The 14216-nt window shown below is 36.8% G+C and overlaps 1 protein-coding gene across 1 annotated transcript in view; it reads right to left on the bottom strand.

The window, feature by feature from the left end:
- MOCOS (molybdenum cofactor sulfurase) overlaps window positions 1-14216 on the bottom strand; it is a 141447-nt gene that overhangs the window by 101390 nt on the left and 25841 nt on the right. The window contains exons 2-3 of the mRNA XM_072411910.1: window positions 12981-13070; window positions 11518-11584 (exon numbers count right to left, since the gene is read on the bottom strand). Coding sequence (XP_072268011.1) covers window positions 11518-11584; window positions 12981-13070 — 157 coding nt within the window. The remainder of the gene's footprint in view (window positions 1-11517; window positions 11585-12980; window positions 13071-14216) is intronic.

The raw sequence follows: 14216 nt of genomic DNA, 5'->3' as shown, positions 1-14216 counted from the left end.
TTCTTTTCAAAAAGAAAAACATATAGACACTTAGGTGGTGCTGTAACACATGGGTGATGTACTTCTCCCATTGGCCACATTTAAGTAGCATTATTAACAGCATTATTATGTAATATTATTATAAACAGCATTATCAACATTATTATAAACAGCATTATCAACATTATTATAAACAGCATTATTATGTAATCATAGGTTTAATTATAAAAAGCACTTATCGTGTTGCACTATCAGCATTTGGAAGTCACTGGTGGCAATGTCTGTTGATCACTTGGATGTGTTTATGATTAGTTTATGATCTGTTTATGATCAGAAGCTGGATAATTTGTTGCAGTAAGCATAAACTTAGCTGAAGAAGAGACAGAGACATACTGGAACAATTCTAGTAAGTTTCTCCTGCACTTTAACATGGCAGAAAATCAGCTTTTCCAGTGCAAGAGGGCTTTGCACTGCAAGTTTGTAGCATTAAATAAACATATTGAGTTATTGATTGCTCGGCCTTCCTTGGACATCAATAACCTTACCAATAAAAGAAGCTATCCATAGGAATAGAGATAGTTGGGGTCACCCCCTGGACAAAGTTGTCCATCCTCCAGTTGTCCAATCCCACCAAATATGCTTAATAGTACTGGAGGACTATAATGTTTATGTATTCTTGAGAGACGTAAAAAAGGAATGACTCCAAAGCATTCAATCTCCAAAAACAAGACATTCAGTGGATTGCTGAAGTGAAAAGGTCAGTCACAACCATATTGTGGTCATACCATGCACAGCATTAAATCTGAAAATCATGGAGACTAGTGTAGAAAGAAGAGCTAAGAAGGATATCATCAATATGTGAGGAACAGTGGTAAACAGATGAACAAAGTGTATAGGATTTAGGTTGCTGGTTCACCTGGTGCAAACTTTAAGATTTAAGACATTTAGGTAAAGCTAGAAGTGCTGTGATAACAAAGCCACTGACTAATTATGCAAATTGGGTTGAGGGACAAGAATGAAATCCCCAGCATCTATAATTTTGTACATTAGAAAGAAATGTTACGCGATTCATGTTTGGGGCATATACAGTGCCCAGTACATTTGGATAGTCCAGCAGGGTACCCACCACAATTTATAACTGACTACTTGATTCTCATTTGAGGAAGTGAATTTCATTTTACACACATTAGAATACAAGATACACTCTAGAAAAAGAATTGTGAGAATATTATCTGATTTCAATCTCCTATAAGTAATTATAGCTTTTCTGAGAAAATGTATGAGAGATTTTCAACCCCTTTTGCATTATGTTCAATACACTTAGATTCATGAGAAAAATTACAAAAACCCATATGGCCTAGATATCAGTCACCTTTGTTGTAACGTCCCTAATCAACAAACTATTTCTTCTAGTCTGTTTCTGCAAGTCCCCTAGCTGGGAATTAAATGGCACATGCTGGTAACTTATTAGTGGGGATCACTTTGAGCCATTGTTAGTTTATCATGTTTACTTTCAAGGAGGTCAGAGCGCACACCTTATTCCGTTACCTGAGATGTCAGAGATTTAAATGTTGTAGTAATCTCTGTTTAGATATTCTCTGAAATCTTAAATCAAAAACTCTCTGGATTTTGATCAATATCAATTTTGGTTAATATCTGTCCCTGGAACAAGAACTTTGGTGGTAGCGAAGTTGAGCAAGGATAGAAGGACTGAAGGTTATGAGGAAAGAAATTAGAAGTTTTTGATCAGCATATAGTTATCCACTGTTTGTGCCACTCCATATGCATTAATTGTTCATGCAAAGGGAAATGACATTTAGGTTGCATTGATAAAATTGAAAAATGAGTAAATAGAGCTTTTTCTTCCTACATGAAATTTTGGTAGTCTCTCCCAATGACAGTTCTTGACATGACATGATCTTAAAGTGTTTGAAAGAGGTATTTTTAAAAAAGATTTTGTTTATTATTCAGCAATTGGATCATTCAACTGTTAGTTCTTATACCCCCCACAACAGGTCTTTGTTGATCCAGCTGAAGTGACCTTTGGGAAAGCAGCAAGAATTCAGCTACCAACAGAGAAGTGCTCCACTCAGATGAACCTAATTCTTTCTTTGTTATGGTTTTATTAGTCGGGGTCAGTTATTCAGCCCAACGTCAAATGTATTTAGGTAAAAATTACCTGTAATAGAGATTTAGGTGTGTGCTGTATTAGCTAGGCTATGATTTAGATAAGATGTCTTAGTAAACAGTACGGTCTTTTCCTAGACAAACTGGCTAAAAATGTAAATATTTTTTTATCAGTTTAATGGCATTTTTGTTCACATATATTGCATTTATTTTGCTATGTGACATCCTAAGAGTAAGGCTGTATCCTGTGAGAGGCACCTTAACTTAGTGATAATAAAGACCCATAAAGACCTACCAACATGTCCACCTTAAAGAGCAAAAAAAGGAGTAGAAACTATGCCCTTGCAATACTTTCTATACATTCATTTTTTTCTGGTGGTGTTGGAGCAATAGAGAACATGGAAAAAAAATGCAATGTTTTGCTTCTGAAACCCTCTGTAGTGTATTGGCTTTGTCTTTTCACATGTTTTCATTTATTGTACCATCATCTTTTTATCTTGAAGTTTTTACGAAACAAAATGTAATGAGATTTCCTGATACAGGACTTGGTATAGCCATTGGTTGCAGCATACCTGAGGTGGGAGTGGTGCCAGTGCTAATGGCATCTCTCCACTTAAAATTTTTTTTCAAGTCTTGATTGTTCTAATAGAGACAGTACCATATTCTGTACCGGGGCTATGAATTCTGTTTTGCATTCCATAGGCTGTACAATATGTTAGTATACTTACCGCAATTTACCCTAATGGTTAAATTTTCCTAGTTTTTTTTTAAGTTTGGCAGTGGTTGAGCTGTATTTTTGAATGTCCAGAGGTGACATCATGGGCCTAGCTTCCCATTTGATCTAGTGGCCGGCCCATGCTGTCCCCCCATGTAAGGGGGGTGTAGTCTGAAACTGATTGCTGTGTCAGAAACTGTCCATAAAATAGTCATACTGGTACATTTGTTTTCCCACCATCTGGGTTGATCCCCTTGGGAATCAGAATAATTGTTTGCCATTATACGCAGGTGTTGGGAATGGAGAATCAGGAAACAAGTAGTGTTAAACACCAGCTTTATGTTCTATGGGCTGAGTCTTAGCCCCTCTGGTCCCCAACAGTCTTGCCCTAGTAGAGTTGCTAAGCCTTAAAACTTAGTGTTGGTCTTTACTGTTGAAACCCTAATGTTTTGCAACAAATGGGGTATACACAATTTATGTAGCTGGAGACTTTTAGACTACCTCGTACCCCAAATATTTTAGTAGCCAATAAGCCAACTAAAAAAAAGGGAGTGCTAATCAGATTTCGGAAGTCACTTCCATTTATGTGTGATGTTGAAATTAAGGATCTTGATGGCAGATATCTCCTACTGGTGGGCCAAATAGGTGACATATATGTTATGATAGTAAACTAATATGCCCCTTAGTACTAAAAAAATTACCATTTTTAACCAGTTATTTTCATTGGTCCAGAAACACCAAAAAGGCACTTTGATTATGACAAGTCACTCCAAAATGATTATCCACCCATCTCTAGACAGATGCCAGGCAGCTCAAGTGCCCTTCTAGCTACTGAATAATCCTCCATCTACCTCCTTTGCAAAATTTTTACAAAGGCACAACTTGGTCTATAGTTGGAGGGAACTACGTCCACGCAAGTTCCATACCCACCTACGCAATCTCTATTCCCTCATGACCTAATCTCTTCAGACAAACTTTGAGTGCAGTTATTAAGCATTAAACTCCAAAAGCTACCCAAAACATTACATCAGACACTAGAAGCACCTATCACACTTTTAGAGATCCAAGCAAAAAGCTCCTAAACCACACAAAAGACCAAGGCCAGATAGGTTTTCGGCCCTTTACTGTAAAAAGTTTGCAGTTATCTTTGCTTCTTCTTTGGTTTTTCAATCAGCTTATGAAGATACCTTAACAGCGATTATCTGTATGTTGCCCAAATCCAATTTGGACCAGACTTCGTGGACAAACTACAGACCCATATCGCTGTTGAACTTAGGTGTAAAATTTCACACTAAAATCTTGGCGAAGGTCAAGTTGCTATACACTGAGCGACAAGACATGGGCCAAGTCGCTATACACTGAGCCACGTGTCACTTAAATCAGCATATTTTCTCATATTTAGGGGTACGCGTCAGGAGTGCCTGCTCTTACCTCTGCTGTTTGCTCTGGCAATAGAGCCCCTGGTGCTGCTTACAAAGGCTAGGAGGTCTGGAGGTGAGTGGATATCATAATAAAAAAAAAACAATGAAGTGTTTCATTTCCTCACAAATCCAGTCATTTCCATACCCAACCTCTAAGTGTTGTCTGTTTTCTTCTTGCACTGGAGGTGCAAACCCATTTGCAAGCCATTTTGCCCTACAAGTGGGAACCAACTAAACTACCCTATTCTGGGAATTTCTTACGGCTTCATATGAAACACTGTATGATACGAATTATGCATTGATCTTGGGCTCAGTGAAGGAATCCTTGGAGTCTTTGAAGAGATACCAGATCTCTTGGCTTGGCAGGATAGCAGCTCTGAAGATGACTGCCCTCCCAAGACATCTGTATTTATTCCGGGCCCTCCTACTGGCAGTCCCGCTGTATGGTATTTGCTCCCTACCGCAAGCATTTTTTGACTTTGTATGGCAGGGTTCCAGACCTAGGGTCTAAACGTATACTTTACTTACCTAAAGCCTATGAGCCTATGAAGGCCTGGCAATGCCAAATATCCTGTACTACTATAGAACAATTAGCCTCCCTGTCTGCCTACCATGCTAAAGCTAATATACCTTTGTGAGTTAAGGTGCGTACACACTTCCAATTTTTATCGTTCCAATCGAACGACGAACGATCGATTGGGCAAAAAATCGTTCGTAAAAAAGTAACCAACGACGCCGACGAACGAGGAAAGTCGCTGAAAACGAACGACCGGACCGACGGATCGGATTGGACGACGATCGTTGAACATCGTTCGTGTGTACGGTCGTTCGTTGATCGTCCATGTTCAGAGCATGCGTGATGAACGAACGTCCGTTCACTTTCCTGTCGTGCACATAGTTCCTCTATCGCTCAAACGATCGTATCTATTGTGTGTACAATATCTACGAACGATCGTGTCGTTAACTCTATGTGCAGGATCGGTGCTATACGATCGTTCGTATATATCGTGCATGAACGTTCGTCGTTCGTTTTCCAACGATAATAATTGGAAGTGTGTATGTAGCTTTAGTTTGGAAGCATACCAGGTGTTTCCCACAGTAAAAGACCCCGCTCTGGACCCCTCCACTTTCTGGAAAAATGTATGTAGTCACCTCATACAACACTCTGAAAGTGTTTGATGACTTGAAATATTCTGGCAATTTGATATCACCCCACATCCCAATGGCAACTATAGTCGGCAACCTATCCTTTCTATTTGGATTTAAGGAGCCAGCACAATTTACTGAACGGCTAGTCAGTGGCCTTTGCAGAGCCAAATATTTGATAGTATGATAGTAATTACAGGAATATGTTTGTTTGTTTCATTTAGATCTAAATTTGAAACCCTTCCCTGTATTTTTCTGTACCTACAACTGGGACATTTTGTGCAGTCTTTATCAGCCGCCCTTTGAAAAGCTCCCAATGGGAGCAGATATGGGATACAGCGGCACATGGTGTTATACATGTGGGCTTTTGTGAAGCAAACTAAAAAATTCTCATGTGCTGGTATTTGACACCGGTTTGATTGGCGAAATATAAACCAGACATATCAGAACTGTGTTTTCAACAATATGGTGTGGAGAGCTCGCTCTACCATCTCTGGTGGACGTGTCCTTGCATTAGATGGTTTTGGATTGGTGTTTAACAAATTATATATACCCTTTTAGGGAGAAGCTTGAAAAAAGACCCTTAAGGCGTTGTTGCTAATTATGGTCCTGGGTTCTACCCTTACCATCCCTCACTCTCCAACTATTTCCCCATTTTCACCCCCCCCAGTTGTTAACCTTTTCGCTCTTTTATTCCCCTCCACACCTTTTTTTCTTTTTCTCTTTTTTTTTTTCTTTTTTTGTCTGTACGCACAACAACAGAACAACAGAACCAACGTTTGGTTAAGCTACAGTTTTCCAAGTGCATATCAATTATGTTTACAAATATTTGCCACTTTGCACTGTTCTTAAATGTATGTTTTATTAGAATTGAATTGTGCGTATGCTGAGTTATAAAGCACTTTGTTATTTGATAAGAAACCCATTAAGTGTTCTGTAAATCTTTTTCCTTGATTTTTGTCTGCACAAAAATGTTAAAAAAAAACATTTTCTAATAAAAAAACTATTGAAAACAAAATGTAATCAGTTTCAGACTTTGGTGACTGGCAGCCAGCTATCAAGTGGTTAGTGGTTTTGTACCACTGGTACTATTCCTATATAATGGGGTATGTCGTATAGCAATGAAATGTCCATATTTGTATCACTTTGAATGGCAAAATGTGTTTCAGAATGGGTCACCCACAGCTGAAGTGAAGGCATGAATCTACTAGCTGTTTAGCTAACATAAATTTTTAAGTGAAAGTAGGATAGGCATAGCAATTGTGATTATTATTATTGTATTATTATTGTAATTCCTATGGATGGTGGAGTGTCTTTAATTAAAAAAATAAATTTTTGAAAAAGGGAAGTAAGAGAACTTACTTCATGGTGCAACAGCGACTCATGATTTACAATGTGTTTTATAGTTTCTTAAAGTAGAGCACAGTAGGAAAAAACTACTTTCCAACAGCCTCTTTCCAATTTAATCTAAACATTCCATGTTCTGTTTCTAAAGTTGAGTTTAAGAAAATGATCAATACCCCCTATCCTCTTGTGATGGTTATTAGGACTCAAAACTATACATTTAGCGCCTGTAAACTGCCTATGTGGCGATGTTGCAGGGATCACAGTCAGCTGTTTGACAGAAGGGAGGTATAGATGGACGTCATTCCTGTCAATAGGAGACCCTCCGCATGCACATACTTATGTGTTCATGTGCTACTTAGTCTGTAATGAAGGAAGGCAACATGACCTGTTTTATTGTCACTTCACAATATATTTGCAAGTTTACACATTTACTTATGTACTTATTTATGTACTGAGTGCCTCATATCTTTATTTTGGTGCTTTGGCGTTTACTAAAAATAACAACGAATAGCCCTTTCCTTATCTACTTTCTATTACCAACCAAAACTACCAAAAGGCTTAAATATAGAAAGTAAATGCCATGTGCTTTATTTTCTGTATTGTTTTCCAGACATTAGTACCATTCTGCATACATATTAGAATAAAGATTTTTTTTTATATTTCTGCTGACATAAGGTCACCTTTCCATAATGTACAGGTTTGTCTTTTCAGACTTTAACATTTAAAATGACTACATTTCCTATTGTTCTTTGCTGAGTTACTGTGCAAACATTTCCCAGATGTAGCCATGTGAACATGTCAATAACCTTGCATTATTTAGCAGATAATGACATTTAGCTAAGGAGGCCACTTGCTTCCTGAAATTTTCAAGGGTGATTAATTTTTTAAAAGGGATTATGCACTTGGTGGGGGAAAAACTCATATCAGCAGATAATTTCAATGTGTACTCAGGTATATACAGGTAGTTATCTTACAACTAATGTTGTAAGATCACTTTCTATTTTATCATTGTTTATTTTTAAAGGTTTTATTGGATAAAGAATGGATGTTATGTTTACTAATAAAAAATACATTTGCCAATTAGTATTGCAATTAATGACATGAGTAAATGTTTACAATACCAACATTTATAGAACATAAATAATTTACTAATACCAGATATAAGCCATTTTTAAAAATGACGTTTTGATGGAAAAAAAATACATACCTAAGTGGAAATAATATCAATCAACCTCTGAGTTGAAAAAAAATGTGAAACCCTGGAAACCTAGTTCTCTTCTTATCATATTCAATTATTTTCCTTTTTTACATTATGCAGTCGAGGGACTATGTTACTAGGGCAGTTCCAAAGATTGGGCAAACCAGGAGGTAAATGGAAAAATGTGCAGTGGCTGAAGAGTTTTGAAGGAGGGTGTGCAGAGATTAGAGCTGAAGAGTGGGGATGTGCAGGGGGCTGTACACAGGTCTCTGGTCATCCCAAACTGGTGCTAATGTGACCCTATGTGAAGGAAACTGTTATGCAATCTAATCAAATCTAATCTTAGGCAAGTTACTCTGCTGACACAGGTTGACTCCCACAACCTCCCCCCGAAGGTGTTGCCCAGTAATTTTTATGCCAGCACCTCTTTTTCAGATGCAGTAATTCTGGTGGATGCCAGAACTTCATGGGTTTTTTGACTCGCGCAATCATAACTAAGATTGTAGGAAAATTGAAGGGGGAGCTGGAGGAAGTTAAACCACAGGTATGCTCCTTCGATATGCAGGTGGCTTCTATAGAGGTATCCTCTGCTCATCTTGAATCATGCCTTTAGCTGCTGGAATCTGGTTATAGTATTGACTGCAAAATACTATTCTCATTGGTTTTGCAAATGGAGGATCAAGATAATAGAAACTGACACAAAATTTTGCAAATCAGGGGTCTTCTAGGGTTAATCTCGCCTATGAACCTAAAGGTTACTGTGACAGTCATCTTCAATTTCATACTAACAGGGCATCATTCACAGCCCTCCCTCCCTCTTGCCCTTTCTCTCTCTCTCTCTCTCTCTCTCTCTCAAAGGCATACCTTTTAAATGAGACAGGTAGTGGTAGTAGTTCGATCTGTGCCAGACAAGCCACCTATAAGTGAGGCCACCCTTTCAATGTTGTGGTGGACAGAAGGACAGCTACTTTCACCCTGCAGATGCACTCATAGTTACTGGCCTTATATCAATTCCTGGAAGCAGGTGCCATTCTGGTTTTACACTAAACCTGAGTTAATGGCGAACTCTATATGAGATCCGCCTCTCTTCAGAAATAGTGAGTCCAGGAGATAACCAAGGATCTGCAGGCTACCTCTGGCCATATCTGGAAGAGACAACTGCTAAAGATTAAGGGGTCCTTTCTGTCTTCCCTTGGGCAATGCTCTACCCCACAGCAGTGCTGAGATTCACCACAGGAGCGTTTGGATCACACTGGACCCATTCATCATCCCAGGGTTTCTTAATGTGCCCTTTGTGAAGGACCCTGCAAATTTTCACTGTGAACTTTTTTAAACTAATATTGAGGGGACTTTGATGTTGGGACTGGGGTGTAGAGATGGAAAACATGAGCCACTGGAGTTGAGGGAGAGATTTATATGGCCATTTTGGCAGAGTAGTAAAAGGGGTCTTACTGTAGTACCACGCTCTGAGATGGCTTCCCAGCTGTAAGCTTATTAGGAACAGTATGTTTATACATATTACCTGCCAACAACAGGTTTGGTGTATGGCAACAGGTGTCAACAGGTGTCATTGTCTCAGCTGTACAATATACCAGTCACTGACTTTTGATGTTATTTCTAGGGCTGATATAGACCTTTTGGTTTTTACCCCTATACACAGTCAGGTAGGTTGGAAGTGCCTAATCTATTGATATAGTATGCTGCTGCCCAAATTTGTCAGTTGACATGCCTTTATACTACATACAACACCCCACTTTAGTTATTCTTGGAAATACATGTGTGTGCCCTAATACCAATTTCGGCCTTGATTTGAATTCCATATACTTCCCGCCCTAAAACCTTTAACCCCTTGATGGGTAATTCCCCAAAGATATAGGAATCAAAAAAAAAACTCCATTAGTGTCACTTTTTCTTAACCCAGTGTTTGGGCCGGATGTATTAACCCCAGAGCCTTAAAATGACCTTTAAATTTTTGTTCCTGGGACAGCTTGAGGAATAAATGTGAAATTCTTCTGCTGGGCATTGTTACTTCATTCAACCTTACCACTGGATCACATTAAAGCTTACAAACGTTAGTTCTCATATTTCTATCACATCTCTTGAAAAAATCAGTATACCTTGATGAGTGCTGGGATAATTCTCTAAGCTTTAATGCTTACATATAGCTCTTCCATCTAAGACTTATTTATTTTATATGTACAAATGAGATTTTGATTTTAGCCAATCTAGAACTAAATAAAACTGTAACAGAATGTAATTTCCTATTTTGTGAATGCCTTTTTCCTATTTCATAACCTTGGTGCTATTTAACGCTGGCTTGACTAACCCATATGAATCTTTTTTTATCTGGGATTAAAGTTATTCTATAACTTCCTTATTCAAATATTTATTTGAATACACATATTGGGTTTTTTATTGAGTCTACTAATTACAAATTGCATTGTTGTTATGATTTACATAGTTACATATACACATTACATATACACATCATATACTCATATACACATAGTTACACAATAAAAATCCCAATACGTGCATTTAAATAATCCTTTCATCCACATTTCTTCTGCCCTATATTGTTTATCATTTTTCTATAGGTCTAAATTCTAAAGGTATTGTTACTACTTTAGTTTTTATAATCCATTCACTTTTTCCTTAAGTCTTGTACTTATAATAAAAACATTGAACAATAGAAAAGCATTCATATAAGTGCAATTGTACTGGCATTTTTTTTTAAATTTGTCCTCTGTAATAACTAAAAAACAATACTAAATTTAAGTCTTCTTAACCTCCCTGGTGGTATTCCAGAGCCACACTCGGTGTGGAATTGCCAGGGAGTTTACCAAGTCCTGCCTGGTTCCCATGTTCCAGCGGCGTCCTCCAGCAGTGCCCGTGGCCTCCCCCAGCGATGTCCGCAGCCTCCTTCAGCAATGCCCGGCATCTTCTTTACTGGCGTGTGAATGTGGGGGATGCGAGGCCAGGGAAAGCAGATGCCGGCTCGCGAGTCTTAGGCTGGAGGGTGGGTCTGTTAGGCAGGTAGGCGACATTTAAAATATTGAGGATTTTTGTGTACCGCTTTTCCATTTAAAAATTCTCATTAATATTACCACCAGGGAGGTTAAAGGTTCTGGGATCTTTCCAAGCTCTGTCCCAATCTTCCAACCCTTTGTCATTCTCTTCAGCATTAAACTCAAATAAAAAAGGGAGCGTAAGATCAACAAAATTAGCTGGCTTTTTAAATGAAGATGAGTAAATTACATCAGTGAGGTTTGCCAGAGGTACTAAGCACAGAGTGTACTCATCAAGCAAAGAGTACATCTACTCAAAACCAAAAAAAATAAAATTGATTGTTTTTTGGACTAGTCTTTTTCATGAGCTTTTAAAATAATGTGTGCCTGAAATGTTTACCATAAAAACTTTTCCTGGTATGTATGACAATGAAGGTTATAAAAATAATATTGTAGTATAACTGCACTATACCATGATACTGTAGTGGCTTCTAGGTCACAAATACAGTTTTCTGCACTGACAATTACAATATTAGTCCTAGAAAGTTTGTTAAGCAAAGAAAGAAATTATCTTACCTGTAACGAACATGTTCGATTGTATCATGGGTAAGTCTGCTGCTTAAATTGTTGCTATGAGGATTACCTTAAAAATGTAAAAATAAAAAGCAGTAAAAGGAAAGGATATATGTATGAATAAAAACAAAAATGCAATATACTTAAATTAAATAGGGGATGTGTATGTGTAGGTATGCAAACCCATTTTGTTTCTCAAAAATATTTTCTTGACTAAAATACCTTAATTGTTAAATAAGCTCTAAATATTTTATTTAACATTCCATCACCAAGTGGATTCCTCTGTTTACAAGGACATCTGTCTATCTGTCAAAGATGCCAAAATTAGCTACAGGGATCAGTAGCTCAACCTCAAATTAAATGATCCTTCCCTGCTGCTCTATTGATAGGGTGTGAATCCACCTTCAATTATATATCGAGTGAACGTGTAAAAGACACCAGTTTCTGCTTTGTTCTTCTTATTTTAATCCATGACAATGTTGTAATGGAGGTATTCTGCAGTAAAATTATTTTTCACTATAAACCAGTCAAAATAAACAAGAAAAGAAGCAAATGTAATTGAAATAAAGCAATAATGGAAAAGTATTAGAAAAACAAACTATTAAAATTATAAGTTTCTCTTGAAAGTGTAACTTTCCTTTTAAATTGGAATCTTTCTCCCACAGGGCCTACTCATCAATTTTCCTAACTGGCACTGCCTTGGCATAGTTTAGAAAGTGGTAGGGTGAAAGATGACAAGTTATTTTTTTATGTCCATGTGGCAAACGTAGATTTATTCTCTTTTTTACAGCACAGTAACATCCTAACATACAAGAGCCATTTATACAATAATGTAAACAATGGTGTTATTACAAAGGGCTCAAAAGGATCCAAAAGAAATGTTAATATTATTTTTGTAAAATGTTTATGATCACAATTATCTTTCCACATTTTGTGTATGCATGTTTGCTTTATGAAAACACTTTTTATGTACTGATAATAAAACCAGCAAGAGAATTTTATTAACATTTAACATTTGGTAAAACTAAAACAACTTATCAATATAAAATGTATGGCACAGTTCTATTCTATTCTAAGGGTACATAAAATAATAAAAATAACACATTCTTAACTTGGGTCTACATTTAATTTAATGTGACGTCTTGTGAATACACATTGAAACATGTAAAAACTGCAATATTATCTCCTCTAACAACTACTTAGCGTGCATAGTTTCCTATTCACAGTATAAAATCCTTTCAATTAAAATGCAGATGTTTTAAAACATAACTATATAAATCCCCACACTGATATAAAGAAAGCCAACATAGCTCAGCAGTAAGTTACATTTACAATAATTACTGATCATTAAAGGAAATGCCACAGAAAAGTGGAGGTTATAGTCCAATTCATTTACGCTACTTGATTTTATAAAAATAAAAATTATTGCATCACTTTGATATTTAGGAAAAAGTACTTTTACTTACCATAAACATTTTCAGACAAATCAGCCATGAACTTTTGAAGAAGACTTTCAGGAAAAAGTGGTGTGCCAACATGATCAAGGTAAACCATATCTGGAAAAAAAGAGAGGTATTTGTTATTGTTTTGTCTTTAGCAAAATTGAACTTTTATTTATATTTAAATATTTACTTTTAGTTACAATACACTATTAAAATAAACTGTCTTAAATCTAAGGGCATAAGCTTCCCCAAATAAATTTGGCAATCTTTTTTTTGTTAGTAAGGCTAATAATGTAAACTAAAGTAATACAATTATTGTTTTTACATTACAAACAAGGCTTTCTTTTTAGTATGACTGCCTTGCAAAAATTCATACTAAATACAGTTTTTATGCAATCTATAGGGCAGGGTCACACCTGCCTTTTCAATGTGAGATTTCACATGCCTGGCGTCTTGCTACTAATACTAAATTTACTACTAGTAAATGTACCACATCCTCACTGCCAGTGTGAGTTAGCACAAAGGCATAACAAAATTAAAAAATGCACTACTAGCTTGACCACTGTGTTACTATAGATAATTGTATACAGTAAATATACAGGTAGTCCCAGGGTTACATACAAGATAGGGACTGTAGGTTTGTTCTTAAAGTTAAATTTGTATGCAAGATGGAACAATCATTATTTATAATAAATCACTTAAAATTAGCTTACATTACCAAAATATCTTACAACATTCCATTTGGACACAAGGTTGTGCACCTTCTTTAGACACAGTAAACGGGCGCATGCAGAGATAGCAACCCAGAGAGTGGTTGTCCCCCAATGTGACTCCACATGTGTTGGAGAGGGAGTATTCATGCAAATTCACTCTAAAATACAATATATCCATAATGAAAGTCAGTCAAAACCCAAATTAGTGATATAGAAACCTAAATTATAAATACTAACAAAAACCTTTATACTCAATCTTATAAACTCTGACTTTTAGTATGGATATATTTTATTTTAGGTATATTTGTGTCCTATGAAGAGGATTGCATGAATACTCCCTCTCCAACACATGTGGAGTCACCTTGGCAGACACCTACTCTTTGGGTTGCTATTCCTACATGTGCCCGTTGACTGTGTCTGAGGAAGCTTCAAAACCTTGGTGTCCCTTTGCGTCCATTTGGGCTGTTGTAAGTTATTTTGGTAATGTAAGCTATTTCTTAATGATTGTTAATAAATACATTTTTAGACTATATTATAAATGATTATA

Source organism: Pyxicephalus adspersus, chromosome 5 (genome assembly GCF_032062135.1).
Source record: "Pyxicephalus adspersus chromosome 5, UCB_Pads_2.0, whole genome shotgun sequence".
NCBI classification, from domain to species: domain Eukaryota; kingdom Metazoa; phylum Chordata; class Amphibia; order Anura; family Pyxicephalidae; genus Pyxicephalus; species Pyxicephalus adspersus.
Note: the sequence above shows the minus strand (reverse complement) of the source record. Positions and strands in the feature narration are given on the sequence as shown.